The sequence below is a fragment of the Monomorium pharaonis genome, chromosome 4, assembly GCF_013373865.1.
Source record: "Monomorium pharaonis isolate MP-MQ-018 chromosome 4, ASM1337386v2, whole genome shotgun sequence".
In the NCBI taxonomy this organism is placed as follows: domain Eukaryota; kingdom Metazoa; phylum Arthropoda; class Insecta; order Hymenoptera; family Formicidae; genus Monomorium; species Monomorium pharaonis.
In genome coordinates this window covers 316787-336317 of record NC_050470.1, presented here as the reverse complement: position 1 = coordinate 336317, position 19531 = coordinate 316787, and the positions used below count along the sequence as shown (strand labels likewise).

At 30.6% G+C, this 19531-nt stretch overlaps 3 protein-coding genes across 8 annotated transcripts; 1 reads left to right on the top strand and 2 right to left on the bottom strand.

The window, feature by feature from the left end:
• Nucleotides 1–553: 553 nt before the first annotated feature.
• On the bottom strand, nt 554–5380 carry LOC105840455 (glycine receptor subunit alpha-3). Of its 3 annotated transcripts, none has more exons than XM_012687396.3 (9): nt 5015–5379; nt 4495–4639; nt 4228–4310; nt 3912–4055; nt 3750–3832; nt 3324–3458; nt 2870–2970; nt 2470–2787; nt 554–1804 (listed from the first exon to the last, which is right to left on the bottom strand). In XM_012687396.3, the coding sequence occupies exons 1-9, from the start codon at nt 5101–5103 to the stop codon at nt 1619–1621; spliced, it is 1284 nt and encodes a 427-aa protein (XP_012542850.1). In that variant the 5' UTR covers nt 5104–5379; the 3' UTR covers nt 554–1618. The 3 variants fall into 3 exon arrangements, with proteins under 3 accessions (XP_012542850.1, XP_012542851.1, XP_028045029.1); XM_012687397.3 differs by having other exon boundaries at nt 554–1771; nt 5015–5378; XM_028189228.2 differs by having other exon boundaries at nt 1727–1857; nt 5015–5380.
• A 6840-nt stretch (nt 5381–12220) lies between these two features.
• Nucleotides 12221–13201, bottom strand: LOC105836211 (protein lethal(2)essential for life). Its single transcript, XM_012680091.3, has one exon. It carries the CDS (start codon nt 13047–13049, stop codon nt 12459–12461), a length of 591 nt encoding a protein of 196 aa, XP_012535545.1. The 5' UTR covers nt 13050–13201; the 3' UTR covers nt 12221–12458.
• Nucleotides 13202–13326: 125 nt separating this feature from the next.
• LOC118645034 lies at nt 13327–17806 on the top strand. 4 transcript variants are annotated; one of them, XM_036285291.1, is made up of 6 exons: nt 13327–13544; nt 13824–14121; nt 14191–14823; nt 15431–16013; nt 16123–16455; nt 16543–17806. In XM_036285291.1, the coding sequence occupies exons 2-6, from the start codon at nt 13846–13848 to the stop codon at nt 17703–17705; spliced, it is 2988 nt and encodes a 995-aa protein (XP_036141184.1). In that variant the 5' UTR covers nt 13327–13544; nt 13824–13845; the 3' UTR covers nt 17706–17806. The 4 variants fall into 4 exon arrangements, with proteins under 4 accessions (XP_036141184.1, XP_036141186.1, XP_036141185.1 ...); XM_036285293.1 differs by having other exon boundaries at nt 13824–14823; nt 16543–16760; nt 17628–17806; XM_036285292.1 differs by lacking the exon at nt 13824–14121 and having other exon boundaries at nt 14410–14823.
• The last annotated feature ends 1725 nt before the right edge of the window (nt 17807–19531 follow it).

The following is a 19531-nucleotide window of genomic DNA, read 5'->3' as shown; positions in this document are numbered from 1 at the left end:
TACTGACGATGACTGCATCCTATAGTCTTGTTTAGTGTCAATAGAGGGCACATACAGCCATAATGATTCTTACAGTTAATTATTTTTTTCGATAAAGAAGTATAGATAAAAATATAATTAATTATATGCAAAAGTTAAAAACAATATAATTAAAAAAAAATTTTATTTTTGATATATTATTTTTGTCTTTATTTTTTGATAAAATTATAAATCTTTATTGTAAAATGCATGTGTGATTTTCAAATATTTTATTATAATATTAATACAATAATAACTTTATATATTAAGATTTTATATAATATTATATAGTTTTATTTTAGTATAACACAAAATATTATCATCTCCATTTTTTGTTAAAAGTTTTTGATTTTATCAAACTTAGGAGAAAATAACATGACGTTCTTATTTATATAATATTTGAGGTAACTTTAATTAAAACTTCGATTAATTTAAGCAATTTGAATGAAGAATTGTTTAAAACAAAATCTGTAATTACATAACTTACTGTTTCTAATTTGGTCTTTCTTCCGCATGTTAAATAATAAAAAATTAATAATATTTTAATGGCTTTTTATTAGACACATCTTTAATGATACAGACTTGTGTCGAGAATTATTCATTGTCACTTATGATAAGTTTTGATGATACAAAGTTCGATTAATTACAATTTAATAATATTTATAAATCATGAATCGAGACATTATTTGGTACAAGAGATTCATTGTAAAATTGTCTATGTATAAATAATATCTATGTATGCATTTGATCTTTGAATTATGAGTTAATTTATATTATATTTTACGTAATGAAGAGAGCGATGTATGAAGCTAAATAAATGCAATGTCACTTTCTAAATTCATTAGGATTAATATGTACTCTTATTATACATTTTGATCATTCTGTTCTATTTAAGCGAAATCTTTTATTTATTCTCGGGAAAGTTTTACAGGTTTATTCATAAACAAGAATATTCTTTCCGGAAAATAAAATAATTATTATGACAGTTTATACACTGAATTAATAATATTTGAAATGTTTAAGTGACGATTTTATAGAGAAGACAGTAAATTTGCTTTCAAACGCATAACGATAAAAACATGTTATACATGTTTCATAAATTCTAATTATTCTAGTTCTGTTACTTGTCGAATCGTATTTAAACGGACGAAAAAAATGAACAGTTAGAGAAAAACTTGCAAGTGTGCCTCATATGCATTGCAGACAATGTCACAGTAAAATTTTCGATCTGTCTTAAAAAAACAGTAAAAGAAAAATTGAAGTTCCAACATTCTAAAAAGATTAGGCATTTCTGTATTTGTCACAAACACTATTATCCGTCATTAAATTTTATTGTTATTTGCTTATATCTTTGATTACCAAATCCCTCCATCAGAATGTTACTAGTTTGTTTGCGGATTGACGCTTGATGCATGTAATATAACAAATAAATTAATCGCATTTTTTTCCGGAAACTTCTACGTTCTTCGTCTCTTTCAACGTGTTTTGATATATGTTTCCAGAGTATTGGTTTCTCACAGAGAGTTTGTCTCCTTGTTTATGCTCCTTTTGAAATATCGCGCGATATTTCTGCAGTCAGTGTTACTCCCGATGTTACTCTTTAAATATATTCAGCGAACATTATCCAATAGGTGACGTTTAGCACGGCGAACAGGAAAGGAAAGAAGATGCGCGAAAAACGGTCAATATTCAGCGCTCGCATTCGCGCCCTTTGAGCCGGGGTTGGTCCAGGTGGTGGTGCAATCGGTGGTTTCTGCGATCGGCAGGATAACAACATTGCGTTTTCCTGCGTGACAACGATCACAAATGAATCGTTATCATGCAGTTTGTCTCCCGTGCCTCGAAAAGAGTAGAACATGATTTAAAGTGGACGAACAATAATAATGTTATAAAATGTAAGTGCCAATATGTTAAAATTACGATCGACGCGAAGGGGTTAAAACATTTTTTTGTTCGATAAAATAGCTTCACACATTTGAGCAATTTATTTGTTATTCATCTGATATTTCTTGAAGCTACAAATTTCTCATGCTTTAAATAAATTTTCTTTAATAATCCAATATATTTTATTTTTCTATTCGAGGCATGGAAATAATCCGAGATAAAGGAGCCTAGAAGCAATTTTAATAATCATAATGAAATATCTTCTATCATAGAATCACAAAATAAACGTTTTCAAATATTTTCAATTAAAGATGAATTTAACATTATTACACAAATATTTTAAATTTAAGAAGAATTTAACATTGTAATAGTGCTTCTATCAACTTTCCTATGCTGTTTCCATCTAAGCCAAATTTTCTTCCGAACATGCCAATAATAAAGCATAATGAATTATAGCAATTATTACAATCATTGCATGATGATTAATAAGAATTAAGACTATAATTAATTTTTATTAAAATTAATTTATAGGGCTCCCTGGTTATCCATTCGCTATCTATGTGTTACCTTGGCAGCAATGTCGAACATCTTGTCAAGCTTAGTTGAATCCGCAGTGCTCGAAGATGGTGGCGGTGGTGGAGGTGTGGGCTTTGCTGCAGGCGTATCCGAATCACCAAGGACAATATTCACCAGACAATACTCCATCAGTGCCATGAATACGAATATCGTGCAGACTGACATGAAGGCATCGACGGCTTTCAAATACGAAACGGGCGGTAAAGAAGCCTGACTCTTGGCATGTTGCGTGGAAAGAGTGAGCAACGAGGTGACTCCCAGGGTGACTCGAGCAGGCGCAGCCTCTGGTTTTATCCAGAATGATACCCACTGCGACATTTTTTGTAAAAAATATTGTTGTAGTTTTCTCGCGAAAATATCTTTTTCTACTCTTGCGATACTTTATACTTACAGACATAATAACGATCAAGCACGTCGGCACGTAGGTGTGAAACAGGTAATAACCGAGACGTCGTTTCAGTACGAACACGACTTCGAGGCAAGTAAAGTTACCTGAAGGATACAACATAATTTTGAATGAAATATCCATACTCGGCATTTAGTTCAGATTGAGCGCAAGTGATATCAATGCATGGGTAGTCGGTAGTAGAATTTCTCACGTTATGTATATAACGCCACGCGAAATACGTCCACAGTCACAAAACAAAAGAAAAAAATTGATTTTAAAAATTACAAAAATTATCTATATTGTATAATTAGATAAGCAAAGTATTCGATTCCGTTCTTACGAAGATATGTCAATACTTACTGTTATTCTTTCAAATAAATAAATAAACACACACACACACACACAGAGAGAGAGAGAGAGAGAGAAAGAGAAAGAGAGATTTACGCGATTCACTTACCAGTAGAATAGACCTGCGTGCAATCGGCTGTATAATTTTTAACAAGTTGTAATTGGGGCAATTCGATGTTTTCGTCTACAACAAGAGGAACCTCAGGGTCCCACTGGAAGATCATTTCGTCCGTTGTGTGCGAAACTGTCGATCAGTTGTTTCATTTTTGCATGAGACACGAAATACATGTAGTATTTAATGACGCCGCATATAATTTATTAATTGCTCATCATAATTTACTTGCGTTAATTGTTGAATATAAAGCTATGAACATCTTTGTAATTTTTTTGAAAAATTATAATAGCAACAATATAACTGAGAGACAAGTAAAAATGAACAATTGCATAAAATATAGCTACACATGTATTGTAGTACAGCTTACTAAAGTTTGTACAATTCTAAGGATAAATTCTTTTACAGAGAATAATGACTTACGACTTTCCATTTGCAATTTACACTCTTGCGTATCGTGAGGATAGATCAAAAAATTCATAGCGCAAGAAAGTTTCAAAGTCAGCCTGAAATTATTGATATTCATATATTTCATGTTTGGGAAACGCATACCTACGATAAAAATACAATTTGTTATAAACTTACTTCACCATGTAGAGAATAGTTTTGTCTTTATACAACCATAAGTAGTGATTCGGTATCGTCATTGTTTGAAAAGTCACCGACTTTGCGTTCTTAAAGAAGGAATCCGGCCGCCACATATTTTTTAGCCAATCGACTTCTAATAATCTTAAATTTCGTAACGTATAGATGTACAAATGAGATGACAGAGAGAGATAATAAATAACTTTTAGAGAAATATAAAAATATAAAATACAAATCACACAATACAATAAAAAAAATTTTTTAATAAAAAGATATATAAATGTTAAAATAATAGAAAAGCTGTAAATTTATGTACCTATACTCGGATGTCATATTTTCTGGCAATCGAAGTCTATTGTCTTTCCACGTTTGGGCAAAAAAAATATCGGCGGCATAAGTCTGGAAAATTAATTTATACCGAGATAACTGTTTACTTTAATAAATAAAAATTAATAATGGATAGTATTGAAGTGTGTTTCGAAGTTCTTATTAACAAACAATTAGAGTCAATGATGTAAATGTTGTAATTATATATATATATATACATATATATATATATAAAATATATAAAATTATACGTTACCATTGAATTTTCATCGATGGAATCGAGTCCCATTACAGTAACATGAAAATAAACGACAGTTGCCTGGCCATCTTTCTTAGGAGGTCGCATTTTGTCGTACAACTTAGGATCTTCGGGTAAAAGATCAAAAAATTCTAAACTTCTCCTACAAAGCGAATATCGTAATAACATACATTAATAACATACGTTCTTTAAAATATATGCAGAATTTGAAATTAATTTTGTCATTATTTGTTCTCTCTCACATAAATCATACAACTTTCGTTTTAAACATTTTTTTAAATCAAAATATATTCTATAGTACGTTTCTATAATTCTATAATGCACAATATGAGATAATAATTTGTAACGCTTTAAATGTCTATAATTGGATAAAACATTATTCATTTTTTATTATGCTACAAAGTGACTAGTTATTTAGACTATTTTTTAAACGTGAGATAAACATGTTTAATTTATTAATAAAAATAAATTTTTATTAATACAATTAATTCATATACATGACAATACATCTACTTACTGAGCATTCGCAGCACAACCGAAAAGTAAAAAGAGCAAGATAGACAAGAGCATCGCGAAAAACATGCCACCTCCGTATGTTTCCACCATAGGTATAAATACTTAACACATTTTCGCCTTTGTAAAAATCAAAACAGCACACGAAAAAAAAAAAGAAAAAAGAAAGACGGTTCACACTTAAAACGTAGTAAAAGAAAGAAGAAAGAAGAGAAAAAAAGTGCTTTAAAGTATTCCGGAAGGGGTTCCAGCGTAGTTGAGTCGGTTGAGCAAGCTGAAACTCCCTACTGGGTGCCTCGAATTTACGAGGATGGGCAGTCGACGACTGAGTTCTTGAAACGACTTTGTCAAATCTGCAGAATTCTCATCGTTGCGTATAGACAAGTTCCACGACGACGTGGAGGTGATGCAGGTGGTGGCGATAGTGGTGGTAGTGGTGGTGGTGGTAGTTGGTGGTGGTGGTGGTGATGGCTAAAGATGATGTATACCAGCGGCAATACCTTCCTGCCGCCAATCTCACCTCCTTCTCCTCCTTCTCCTTCTCCTCCTCCACTTAACAGAGACACAGAGGGAAGAAGTACTAGCGTAAAAGAAGGGGTAACTCTCTCATGACGTACGGACAGTAGATAGAACCTGGAATATCGCGCGCTGGATCGGCATGAGAAAGAAGAAGAGGAAGTGATAGTAATCCCGCGGGATACTCGTGTCATTGGTTTATGACACGAATCGTTCGAATTTACCTCAATGCGGCATATCAGCGTCATCATCAAAGCGTATTTGTAAATTGTCCTAGCATTCAATCGTGACTCACCAAACACGTTTACAAGTTTTATTTGAGATTCCAAATTTTCTACTTTCTTATTTTTTCTTGTTTTCTTTAGTCACATTATTGATTAAAAAGCACTTAATGATTAAATGCTTTTTTTAATCATGTCCCAGAAAAGGTTTGCTACTCAGAACTCTCAAATTAATACAGAATATATTTGACAAGTATAATTGTTTTCAATATTTTAGTTAAGAAAAAATCTTCATATTATTTAAAGAGAATTTATAAGAATAAAACATATTTCTAAGACAGTGGTAATAATAATAAACTAGGTATTAATAAACTATAACATAGGTAGTAATAAACTATATTAGAAAACGCATATTTAAATAAATATATTTTGATACATTTTTAAAGAATATTAAGATTAGCAATAATTTTTGGAGGAAAACAATACACCGTTCCTATCTTCTTATTGAACTTTTTTCCCGAAAGAGTCCCTGACAGAGAGCTAACTACTATGCAATTTGAAGACGGTACGCCGCTCAATATATCGATCACCGAAAATTGTGCCACGAATAGAAAGGTATGTGTTCGTCTCGTTCGTACGGTGTCGAGTGGTCACTTATCGAAAAAATATACACACGTGTCGATGTATACGTGTGTGCAGATGCAATCCTACAACTATGTGCGTACATATGCATGTATGGATATAAAATATAAAAAACTACACATGGAAAGCAGAAAATAAAAGAGAGACGAGAGATCATCCTTATTTAAAGCATGAGACTGACGTTTAAAAGTTAAAAGGGATGCTGCATTCAATCGCTTCTCTTTATTCTTTTTATATAAGTCATCATCGCAAGATTCACATTGATTCAATTATTTCCACTGGAGGTGATCCTTTTCTGTTCCGTATGATATAAAAAAGAAATTATTATTTACTTTATCTATATCTTAAAACACTAAAGAATTTATTGCGAAAAATATTAGTCAGGGTTCGAACCTCATTAGTAGCATTGCAATTAACCGCGATTGAAAGTACAGTTTTTATCTCGACATGATTACGCAATTCGCCTCATGATCTTTATACCATTATATATATCGCTCTTAATTAAGTATTCTTTAGAATGTAGTTTTTTAATTAGTATCTTCGCTAAATATTCAGAGCAAAAAAATTATTTAAAAAAACCATTAATGTTATTTTAAATTTATAATTTTTTCTTTAAATTTTCTACGTGTATAAATATATGTGTTAACAATTATTCTTAACGGTTAAATAAAAAATCTGTCCACTAAAAGTTAATTTGTCCGAAATTCGATGCTATATTTCTTAAAGAATTTAGAATATGCATATTCATATGTACGTTAACACAATGATATTTCTAAGTAATTAAATTTAAAATATGTAATTATAAATACTTTAGTGAATTATTACATATTTAATTGATACTCTCATATATAATTCTTAATGCGCTTTTCTTTCAAACCGCAACAATCAGGTCATCGGGCTTGGGATAGCTCTGGGAATACTAGATTGTGCCGCATCACTCGACATGCTCCTTATACGATTCGTTTCCTGGCGCATTCTCTTACCTTCGTGCGACGACTGCATTGCTATTACATCCTGCACATGGTTTTAAGACTAACATGATATTTACACGTTGTGCAAGCACTTGTGCGTCACATTTCTTCAGCCTAGGAAAACAATCGGACACATTAAAGAAATGAGAATAAAGGATTCTTCAGAAATATTGATCTATATTTCCTCTTTAGATATCTCCGTATTTAGAACATTAGTGTCAAACTGACATGTTTTTAGAAAAATAAAAGACATTTTTTATTTCTTTACTTTTTTTTTGCTAAATAGTCTAAATAAAAATGTTATAAAAAAAATTAACATTTATTATATTATATATATTACATTTACGAGTCTTATTATACGTCTTATTATTTGAAAGAGAAAAAAATTAATTGAAAATATAATTTACTGGAAAAATAAGTAAATTATATTATTTTATTATAGTTAAACGAGAAAACCAACAACATTTACTGATTAATCAGAAACAGTGACTACATATTATTAATGATTTAAATTAAAGGTCTAGCGAAAAAATTATCATCGCATGTAACTGCTATCGATGACTCGATGAACGATTAAATCAATCACAAGTGCTGGCAAAAGCTCTCAAATATCGCTCAGTTAAGAAGAGAGTGATTACGTCAAAGGTTTCGTGACATCATTTGAAGCATTGTTGTCAAATGTTTAGAGGCATAGCCAGCGATGGCAGAGATCTTCTAGTTTAGTCTAAAAGACTAAAATGGAACAAATTTTTATCGTTAAAAGAAAAAAAGGAAAAAAAGAAAAAAGAAAAAAGGTGTATGCTGTACAAATTGTAAAGCATCTCGCGAAAAATACAAATGTAATTAGATATGTCCTCTTTATTTCACTTTTTCTTTCAATAATCTTCTTCGCATTGTATCTCTCGTGTTAGATTAATGAAGTTTGATTAAATTGAATATGGCATACACGTTTCGCAACACATACTTTCTTTTTTTCACGGGTGCTTCTTTTTTTTTCCGCGACGTCAGCTGAAGGCGTTTTTGGTACAGGGAAGCCAAAAGAGTAAGCAGGAAGGAAAGAAAGGAAAGGGAGGTCGAGATTGGAGTGTCGAGGAAGCCGAGGAAGAGGGAGGTTTCGCGGAGTAGTTGGAGGCGATGCACGATAAGCACGCTCCATCCCCTTTCTCTGACCTCAGGCTGTCTCTGCGTCTTGTACGCTCGACTCGAGACTAGAAGTGTTCACCCACACCATTCTCCGCCTATTATTTTCGACTGATTGCCGATTGTCGTGCAACTGCCAACGTAGGAATTCTTCTTACGTATCTACTACGCAAGTTATCAATATTCCTGAATTATCTACGGACTCATTACCTGATTTACCATCGTTGATTATTCATAACTGTTACTCTCAGCACATAGGTGCGTGACACACACACACACCCACACCCCCCCCCACACACACATATATATATATATATATAAGGTATAAAGTATTGAATTATTATTTTAAACAATTGCTCTAATTTAATTATTACATTAACTCCGACAAGGTTTTAAAAATAATAATTACTAATTAATTAAAATCGTTTTATACAATTTACAAAGAAAAGTGATTTAGGTATATAATGCAAATAATAATAGCAACCACACTTTTATTGCGCCTTCGGATAAAATATCAAAGTTGCATCTTCTTAACGTAAGAGAGTTGCCGTATATATAATCCGAACAAAATTACCTTTTTTAAAAAAAGGTATAAAAATGGCACCATAAAATATCGAATTTTTACAATACACAGAGCATTGTAAAAATTATTTTTTGCAATAGGCTGACAATTGCAGAAAATATCGAACTTTTACAATACACAGAGCATTGTAAAAATTATTTTCTGCAATAGGCTGACAATTGCAGAAAATATCGAATTTTTACAATACACAGAGCATTGTAAAAATTATTTTCTGCAATAGGCTGACAATTGCAGAAAATATCGAATTTTTACAATACACAGAGTGTTGTAAAAAATAATTAATGCAATAGGCTGACAATTGCAGAAAATATCGAATTTTTACAATACACAGAGCATTGTAAAAATTATTTTCTGCAATAGGCTGACAATTGCAGAAAATATCGAATTTTTACAATACACAGAGCATTGTAAAAATTATTTTCTGCAATAGGCTGACAATTGCAGAAAATATCGAATTTTTACAATACACAAAGCATTGTAAAAATTATTTTCTGCAATAGGCTGACAATTGCAGAAAATATCGAATTTTTACAATACACAGAGCATTGTAAAAATTATTTTCTGCAATAGGCTGACAATTGCAGAAAATATCGAATTTTTACAATACACAGAGCATTGTAAAAATTATTTTCTGCAATAGGCTGACAATTGCAGAAAATATCGAATTTTTACAATACACAGAGTGTTGTAAAAAATAATTAATGCAATAGGCTGACAATTGCAGAAAATATCGAATTTTTACAATACACAGAGCATTGTAAAAATTATTTTCTGCAATAGGCTGACAATTGCAGAAAATATCGAACTTTTACAATACACAGAGCATTGTAAAAATTATTTTCTGCAATAGGCTGACAATTGCATAAAATATCGAATTTTTACAATACACAGAGCATTGTAAAAATTATTTTCTGCAATAGGCTGACAATTGCAGAAAATATCGAATTTTTACAATACACAGAGCATTGTAAAAATTATTTTCTGCAATAGGCTGACAATTGCATAAAATATCGAATTTTTACAATACACAGAGCATTGTAAAAATTATTTTCTGCAATAGGCTGACAATTGCATAAAATATCGAATTTTTACAATACACAGAGCATTGTAAAAATTATTTTCTGCAATAGGCTGACAATTGCAGAAAATATCGAATTTTTACAATACACAGAGCATTGTAAAAATTATTTTCTGCAATAGGCTGACAATTGCAGAAAATATCGAATTTTTACAATACACAAAGTGTTGCTAAAAATATCGAATTTTTACAATACACAGAGTGTTGCAGAAAATAATTTCTGCAATAAGCTGATAATTGCAGAAAATATCGAATTTTTACAATACACAGAGTGTTGTAAAAATTAATTTCTGCAATAGGCTGACAATTGCAGAAAATATCGAATTTTTACAATACAGCATGTTTAATTATATATAAATTTTATATGAGCCTCATATATTATAATCTGCAACATGTGCATTTTATATCTTTTTAAATTCTAACATCTGTTATGAATTGTATTATAATTATACATTTTAAAATAAAATAATTTGTATTACAATAAAAAATAAAATGTACGTGTCATGCAAGCTAAACTTAACTTTTCTTTTTAAACATATATCTATTATTTATTATACAGTATAAAGGAGCAGCTATTTATTTTATTCTGTACTAACTATGCCCTGCCACGCGTTGCTGTGGCTCTCTATTCTTATGCTACGTTTTTTCAAATTTTTTTGCTTTCGTTGTTTAACTTTCAAGAGCCTTCTTTACTGTTGCTCTTTTTATTTTATTTTTGAATAAGCATTTATCTATCTTTAATAAATCTAATATTCATTCATTTACGTACTTTTCACTTTTTTTTCTAAAAGCTGCCATGGATTTAGAAATTCAAAAGATTATTTTAAATAAGTTCCTTTTTTTCAATAAAATAACAGCCATCTTAATTTTTCTTATTACCTTAATTTAAACACAATAGAAACATTCTTCGCCTTTCCCGGTCTCTCCCGGTCTCTCCCCGTCTCTCCCGGTCTCTCCCCGTCTCTCCCCGTCACTCCCGGTCTCTGCTCGTCTCTCCCGGTCTCTCCCCGTATCTCTCCGTTTCTCCCGGTCTCTCCTCATCTCTCCCGATCTCTTCCGGTCTCTCCCCGTCTCAATGTGTCAAAATTTCAATAATATTAATGAAAAACTGTTTTTTACACTTAAATTATGACCATCATTTTTGAAACACACGATATTTCCAAAATCAGACCCCATAAGAACACTCTTGGTTACGTATGCAATGTTGTGTCAAAATTTCAAAGCAATCGGTGAAAAACTTACGGAGATCTTAGATGAGGAACAAACATTTACATTTTTATTTATATAGATAAGATATTGCATACATACATCTTATATGTGCGTAAAATGTATAGATTTCTGATTACAAAATACAATACTAATTTCTTTAAATTACTGAATCTATTTATTTCACGGTACATATCTTTGCCGCTTTGATAATCCAGACGTATTTTTATCGACAATGCCAAAAAATAGACATATTAATTCTAAAACGAATGCAGATGGCAGTACTATACAAACTTGCTCTATCCATGATTCACTGCTCTTTCTAAAAGAGGTCTCTATATCTTTATCAGATCGATAATTGTTTATCTGCGCAATGAGACTGGTCAACAATAACCTATGATAATTGATGTAACGTGAATTATAGATTTTCCATACTGAAAATGTATGTGCCGGAACATGGATTTATATGCATATTCTTACATTTTCAATGCAAATATTGTATATAACGAAATAACAATACAGATTGAGAAAGGAATTATATAAAATAAGACAATATATCTAAATCGTATTTAATTATTGTAAATTATCTCATTACAAATACAAAATAAAGGTAATAGATTAAAGTACATAGCTGCTAAACTTTGCAACAATCGATCTCTCATTTGAAAAGTACTCTTCAATTTACACAACTTATACTACCGGCTTCGGGCCATATTTTAAATGAGCTTCTCATATACCCTATAGTTAACTTGCAGGATTTCTCTTTCTCTCTCTCTCCAACACATCCTAATTCCAATTTATAAGATTTTTACAGAAATTTATACAGGATGGTAAAGAAAGGACACTCGATTAATTAAGTTTCACCGAACAATTTATTTGATCGTTCTCATTTTATAAGTATAAGTGAAAAAGGATATGCAACTATTAATATATTTATTCTTACATAGAAAAAAAAGAAAATAACTTGCTCAAACATAAGTAGAATATTTAGAATATTAGGAACATTTCACGGGAATACATCGAAATACACAGAGATTAAAAGAAATACATCAAAATACACAGAGATTAAATGTTTATCATCTGTCTACTTTCTACTTCTTCTCCTTCTTCTCCTGCACCTTCTCCTGCACCTTCTCCTGGATTGCCGGCTTGCCGGTATGCTCAATCTTGATCGATCGCTCGTTCTGCAGCTTTGGCTGGTCTTTCCGCGGCGCGATGATACTCAATACGCCATCGGATGACAGACTCGACGTCACCTGATCGATATCGCACTGCTCAGGTATTAGGTATTTGCGGATAAACTGCCGTGAGATCCAGCCGTGCTCATCTTGCTTCTCCTCGTGTTTGGCCTCGACTATCACGCATTTGTCCACGACCTTGACAGTGATCTCTTGCGGCTTGAATTGCTGCACGTCCAGGATCACTTGGAACTTGTCCTTGTCCGCTTTAACGGTGGATGTGCCACCCTCTTCCCTGGTGCGCAATAACTCGCCCCATGGTCGATAGTAGCTCAAGGGCGATGGGCGCAGACGTCGATTAGGTTGCAACGCAAAGCGTTCGACAATGTTCGGATTCGCTAGTTGATCTGGATGAATGCCCAGGCCGAAGTTCTGGTCGAAGAGCCGGTGCGGGAACTCGAGATCCTCCCACCAGTCGGAGAACAACAACGGTACCAAAGACATGCTGGCCTCTTCCTCAAGAAAGATTCACGGGTAATCTCAGATGAAATTGACGGATGAGACTCGGTCGAGAGAATCGAGATTCGAATGTTTCCAGAAAACCGTTTCGAGCCGGTCAGCTGCTCGTATGCACACAATCACGCGATCGCTTTCTGCCACTTTCTGCCGACAGCCGGCGCGCGCTACCGGTTAAATAGCCCCTGGCAACTGTGCACGCATGCGTGTAAACTATCGCGTACCTTCGAGAAAACGCAAATGGATTTATCATGCACGGTCAACTCCTATCTGAAATTTCAGGCCGCGTTAGTTCATTCTGGTATATTCGGCCAGGTGGCGCTTATATCACTTTAACGGTCAGAACTTAGATTTGTGATCAGAACGTGATATATATTACGGATATCTCTTGTGAAGATTTTTAATTTACAATAGAAAAAAAGAAATTGGTATAAAGTGCGTGTGGAACGTGTATAAAGAATATCAACAATATTATCTGATAAGGTAAGTTGCATATGAAATATAAAAATAAAAATATCACAGATAATAGAGGTAATCGATAATAGAGGTTATGTTAGTTTTAGTAGTATAGTTTTATATTTTACATATCAATTTTATATTTTAATAAAATGTTTTGCATATATTTTTGTAAACAGAATTTGTGCTAATTTTATAAGTACAATTTTTTGCAATGTCTGTCAGATTATAAAAACACAATAATTATTTGTGCACGTGTGCCTAAAGATAATAAAGACATAATTTTTAAGATTCTTTTATTTTTAGTTTGCAGTTTTCAATTTTAATCATGGTTGAATGGATTTGTATTGTACCAGGCTGTAAATCTAATTCAAAGGCTCCTGGTCATTTTTTTCCAAAGAATCCAAAGTTATCACAAAAGTGGAAAGAAATTGTAAACAATAGTATTCTTTTAAATTTATCATCAGAAGAATTAACAAAATACAGAGTATGCCACTTACATTTTTTGCCTGAAGATTATATTTACTCTTTAAATCGTCGAAGACTGAAGCATAATTCAGTACCTAGAGTAAATATAAGTTATATGCATACAGTTAACATAGAGGTAAATGATATAAATATAAGTGAGCAACATTCACAATCTGAAACAAATATAACTGAGTTGTATTTACAGTCTGGACAAAATACAACTGAGCAACATTCACATAATGCAGTACCTATTGAAAATATATATAATACGCAAACAGTTAATACAGAAGTGAATGATATAAATATAACCGAGCAACATTTACAACCTGAGACAAATACAATTGAGTTGCATTTACAGTTAGAACCAAATATAACTGAGCAACATTCACAATCTGAGATAAGTACAGCTGAGTTACATTTACAGACAGGATCAACTACAACTGAATTACATTCACAATCTCAAGAAAGTAATCAATCTAATGAGATTTTTACAAGTAATTTTCTATGTGCAGAAAAGAATCCATTGCAAAATGATCAAAATAATATCACAAATAACACAGTTAATTGTCCAAGTACATCAAGAAACTCAAGAAATATTCTTGAATCCGTTACAAGACAATGCCATTTAACACCTAAAGCACAGAAAATATATAAGAAAGCTATAATGTTAGCGAAAGAAAGAAACCGAATGAAAAGCCGAATAATAGATTATAAAACACGCTTGAAAGATGCCAAAAAGTTATTAAATTCACCATTTTGTAAACAGTTTAATAGTTTAACTCCAACGCAAAGATTATTTTTTAATATGCAATTACGAAACACAAATTATTCTCCAAAGGTAGATTTCAAAGTATTATTTAATGAATTAAAATCATCGTTACAGGCAACATGCCCAGAACGAAGTTCAAAATATTTGAGCAATATATCTTTCGTACCAAAAGCATACAATTAATTGTAAATCTTTGATATAATATTATATCTTATTATAGTTGAAAACTTGCTGCAATAGTGAGATACATTTTGTAAAAACGAAGAAAATAAATTATTCTAAAATTATATTTTAAAAATAGACTGAACAGTGACAATATATACCTATAGCATATTGCAATAAATATTTGGTATTTATTGTAATATTGCATATTGTAATAAATATCTAGCACACAATAATAGATATCTATTACAATATGATACCAGATTATCCTTTGAATATGTTTTTGTAATTTTTTTCTTTTTTTACTAAATGTGTGTTAGCCTATTGTAGTAATTCTTCAAGTCTATTGTTGTAAATAGTATTACTGTGTAAATTTGTAATTTTTTATTATTTGTGAAAGATATACTTGCGCAAATGCAAAAAAAATTTTTACATAAAAAAATTCAATTATTACGAAAATTTTATATTTATTAGAAAAACTTTTGAAAACTATTTTATTATTATTTGTATATAGGGAAGAAGATTTACGATTGATGAAAAAATTTTAGCACTGTCGTTGTATAAACAATCAGGATCTTGTTATAAACTATTATCAAAATTATTTGTTTTACCAAGTGCTACAACTCTCAAATGTTTGTTACGGACAATTTCTTTACAACCAGGAATTAATAAATTTATTTTTGAGCATCTTCAGCAGCATGTTGCAGAAATGAATGAAAGAGACAAATTATGTATTTTAATGTGGGACGAGATGTCGTTAGAAGCCAATTTGCAATATGATCAACTAGATGATAAAATAATTGGCTTTGAAGATTGGGGACATAGACGCACATCATTGATAGCCGATCATGTATTGGTTTTTATGGCACGAGGAGTTCTGAAAGGATGGAAAATTCCACTGTGTTATAATTTTTGTAAAAGTCAAACAAAATCTGCACAGCTATTAAGATGTATCAAGGAAATTATAAAAAAATTAACTCAAGCTGGTTTAACAATTATCACAACTGTATGCGACCAAGGAGGGCCAAATATGACATGTATTAATAAACTTCTTGAGGAATCAAGAAGGAAATGTATACAAACAGGTCAAGAAGATCGTAAGTATTGTTTTAATTTTTATATAATATATAATAAATAACATGTGCATAGAACAAAACTGATACTTAAACGATATATAATACGTAAATAATTTTTTATTTTTTTAAGGAGGTAATGTTGAACTTTTTGGACAAAATATTGTTCCCATCTATGATCCACCACATCTTTTGAAAGGAATTCGCAATAATTTATTATTTAAAAATTTGGAAATTAATATAACTAAGAACACAAAAACAAACGAACGACAGTTAGCATCATGGGATATTATTGAATTAGCATATAAAATGGATATTAACACGAATACATTAAATCGTCAATTGCCAAGATTAACTGATGAACATGTAATTAAATCAAAGATAAAAAAGATGAAAGTTAAGTGTGCTGCTCAAATTTTTAGTGCAAGATTATCAGCTTATATTGAATACAACAGCAAAATCAAAGGTAATTGAATAAGTGATAATTATTACTTTTGTTAATTTATTATTGAATTGCATAATATATTAATATGTACTTTATTTATCTTTGCAGGAGGATTTATCGACTCACAAATTGGTCCGCTACAAATACCAAACAAAGCAGGATATGATACAGCAATAGTTTTAGATTTTTTTAACAAAGTTTTTGATTCCGTTAACGCACACACTTTGCGTCCAGAAACTCCTTTACGTGTTGCAGTAACTGAAAATAGCAAACATCATGATTTTTGGCCATATGCTATTAAATTATTATCCAACATGCGGTATGTAGATCCAAAAACTAAGCAACCAGTTAAATGTATACCATCACTGAAAAATTGGATTTTTACATTACGTGGATTTCGAAAAATTTGGAAAATAGCTAATAACGCAGGTATGCAATTTTTAAAAACGCGAAATATTAATCAAGATCCTTTAGAAAACTTTTTTGGCATGATTCGCAGCCATGGACGCAGAAATATTAATCCTTCATGTAGTCAATTCTGTGGGTCGTTTAAAACACTTTTAATCAATAATTTAACTTCAAAACAGTCTATGGGTTCTAACTGTGAAAACAAAAATGATGGTGATTTGTTATTTACATTAAAACAATTTGTGACAAACGTTTCTCACGAAAATAATACAGAAGAAATAGAAGAAGATTATATTCAATCACATCAAATTGCACATGAAACAATAGTACACAAGTCATCTCATAAAAATGGTCAAGTATATGTTGCTGGCTGGATTGCAAAAAAGATTTTGTCATTAAAACAATTTAAAAATTGTCCAGAATGTAAACAAAATCTTTTAGCGACAGACACAACATGTGAAGAATATGCAGAGATAGCTTATAAAGAATATGTACAAGAAAAACCGTCATTAATTTATCCATCCATGTCTTTTTTAAAATATGCATTTATTGAAGCCGATAATATTTTAAATCAAAATATTTCTTTATTATGTTTTCGTAGAAACGTTTCTGCCTTATTACAGGCACGTTTGAACGATAAATTAAATTTAGATTTTTTAAAATGTAATCAACATAAAATAGAATTAAAAAAAGCTGTAATTCAAAAAATTACAAGATTATATTTATTTAATTTTTGTAAAACAATTAACAAAATTTTATCAGGTCGAGATACTAGACATTTAGGAACAAATATGATATTGACACAAGCAATTGAACTTTATAAAAAGAAGCAAAGTCGATATAAAAAAATATTAAAAATATAAATATTATATTTTATAGCTTTAATAGCACGTTATTTGTTCTTAAGTTCTGTCAATACATGTTTCTAAGCATGTCTTTAAAAATAAAAATATTATATAGAATAGTTTTGTCTTTTTATTTGTATTATTCCTTAGTATTTAATATAAGTATAAATTTAATACTCGAAGTATTTATTTTGTTAGTAATTAATTATTTATTTGTAATGTTTTAATACACCAAAATTAAAATATTCCAAATAAATATTACTAACTAAATAAAAACTACGGTATTAAATTTCTCTAAGAAATATTAATAAATATATATATATACTATATTAGAGGTCGGCCATATTGAATATTAGTTTGTCTATGTATATTCGCCCAGGTGGCGTTCGAAACACTGTTCCAGATCAAACTATGGGAGTTGATTATCTATTTACTTTTATAATCTGTGGGATTTATTATCGAGAATGTTCGCGAAAACAAGTTTCCTCGATATGCGCTACGCGTTTCTAGCTCCACTTCAATTGAGCGTAGAGGCATAAGGGGCTTACTATTTATCGAAAGCCTGCAGTGACTTGAGTGCAAATATATCTCGCTGGATTCGACAAAAAAATCATTTCCGACCATTAATTCCTGACAATATTGACAGTTAAATTCTACGGATGCGTACTACCACTAATTAGATATTTAAAAACCATTGACTCTAGATAAATCTTCGTTATCATGCATCAATGGGTTTCCTTTCGGGAGCCTGCCGATAATTAAAATGCAATGATATTATCATAAATATTTGGATAATATTATTTTAAATTCATGATTTTTTATTACATAAATGTGTATACTTATAATACTATAACATCACATATATTGCTGCAAAATTACAATTTTTTTTGTACAATTATTATTTTTATAGATAATCAATTTGGATAATGATATTAAAAATAATTGCAGATTTTAAATAAAAATCTAGTATTATCGAATTCTATCATGATGTATACGACACATCAAGATAATATATAATAAATCATAAAATTAAAATTATATTAGATCAGTCTCTTACACTTAAGGCCGGCTGTTCCAACTTCTTGGTAAATTTACCTACTAGGTAAGCATATGTCTATCTTCATTTCTTTTCTTAAATAAATAAAGACAAACATATATCTATCTGATAGGTAAGTTCACCAAGAAGTTGGAACAACCGACCTTTAATCACTTAAATTTTAAACGCAAACTTTTCTAAGATTAATGGAAAAAAAGCCTTTAATAAGGCTTAAATCAAGATAATATTAGAAAGTCAATAAGATAACTAATGAAATGGTATCCTAACACTTTGACATCACCATATCATATAATATCTTTACTTACTGTTGCAATGTAATTTATTAAAACAGTAAAAAGGGTATCATCTATTATAATAATTTACTTTTTGATTAATGTTGTTTAATTAAAAAGGGATAGCAGTTTTAATTTCTTAATCATTTATATACTTTTAAAAAAAGATAAAGAATAACGCATTTTTTCAAACAATGTATGATATATCAAGATAGATTTCTAAAATTATGATTTTTCTTTTTAAATATAAACGTTATATCTTTAATGACAACAAAATTGTATACTTTTAATTCAATTAACATGTATTGAATTATTATGTATTGATATTGCATCTTTATGATAACCACGCTCGTTTTATTTGTCACATTTTGTATATTTAAGTTTTTTGTTTCATTTTCTAAATATTCTCATTAACTCAAAAGAAATCTTTTTCTCTCTGTAGAGAAGTCTGTTTTAAACTTATACAATTTGAGTGATGGTTTTTACTTCTTCTCTTTTTTATCAATTATACATAT

Excerpts from the sequence above, each read along its gene's own strand:
- LOC105840455 (XM_012687396.3), bottom strand. The coding sequence starts at position 5,103 with ATGGTGGAAACATACGGAGGTGGCATGTTTTTCGCGATGCTCTTGTCT. Across the intron at positions 3,459-3,749 it reads TAAATTGCAAATGGAAAGTC|TTTCGCACACAACGGACGAA; the intron begins GTAAGTCATTAT and ends ACTGATCGACAG. Across the intron at positions 2,971-3,323 it reads CACGCAGGTCTATTCTACTG|GTAACTTTACTTGCCTCGAA; the intron begins GTAAGTGAATCG and ends TGTATCCTTCAG.
- LOC105836211 (XM_012680091.3), bottom strand. The coding sequence starts at position 13,049 with ATGTCTTTGGTACCGTTGTTGTTCTCCGACTGGTGGGAGGATCTCGAG.
- LOC118645034 (XM_036285290.1), top strand. The coding sequence starts at position 13,846 with ATGGTTGAATGGATTTGTATTGTACCAGGCTGTAAATCTAATTCAAAG. Across the intron at positions 16,014-16,122 it reads ACAAACAGGTCAAGAAGATC|GAGGTAATGTTGAACTTTTT; the intron begins GTAAGTATTGTT and ends TATTTTTTTAAG. Across the intron at positions 16,456-16,542 it reads ATACAACAGCAAAATCAAAG|GAGGATTTATCGACTCACAA; the intron begins GTAATTGAATAA and ends TTATCTTTGCAG.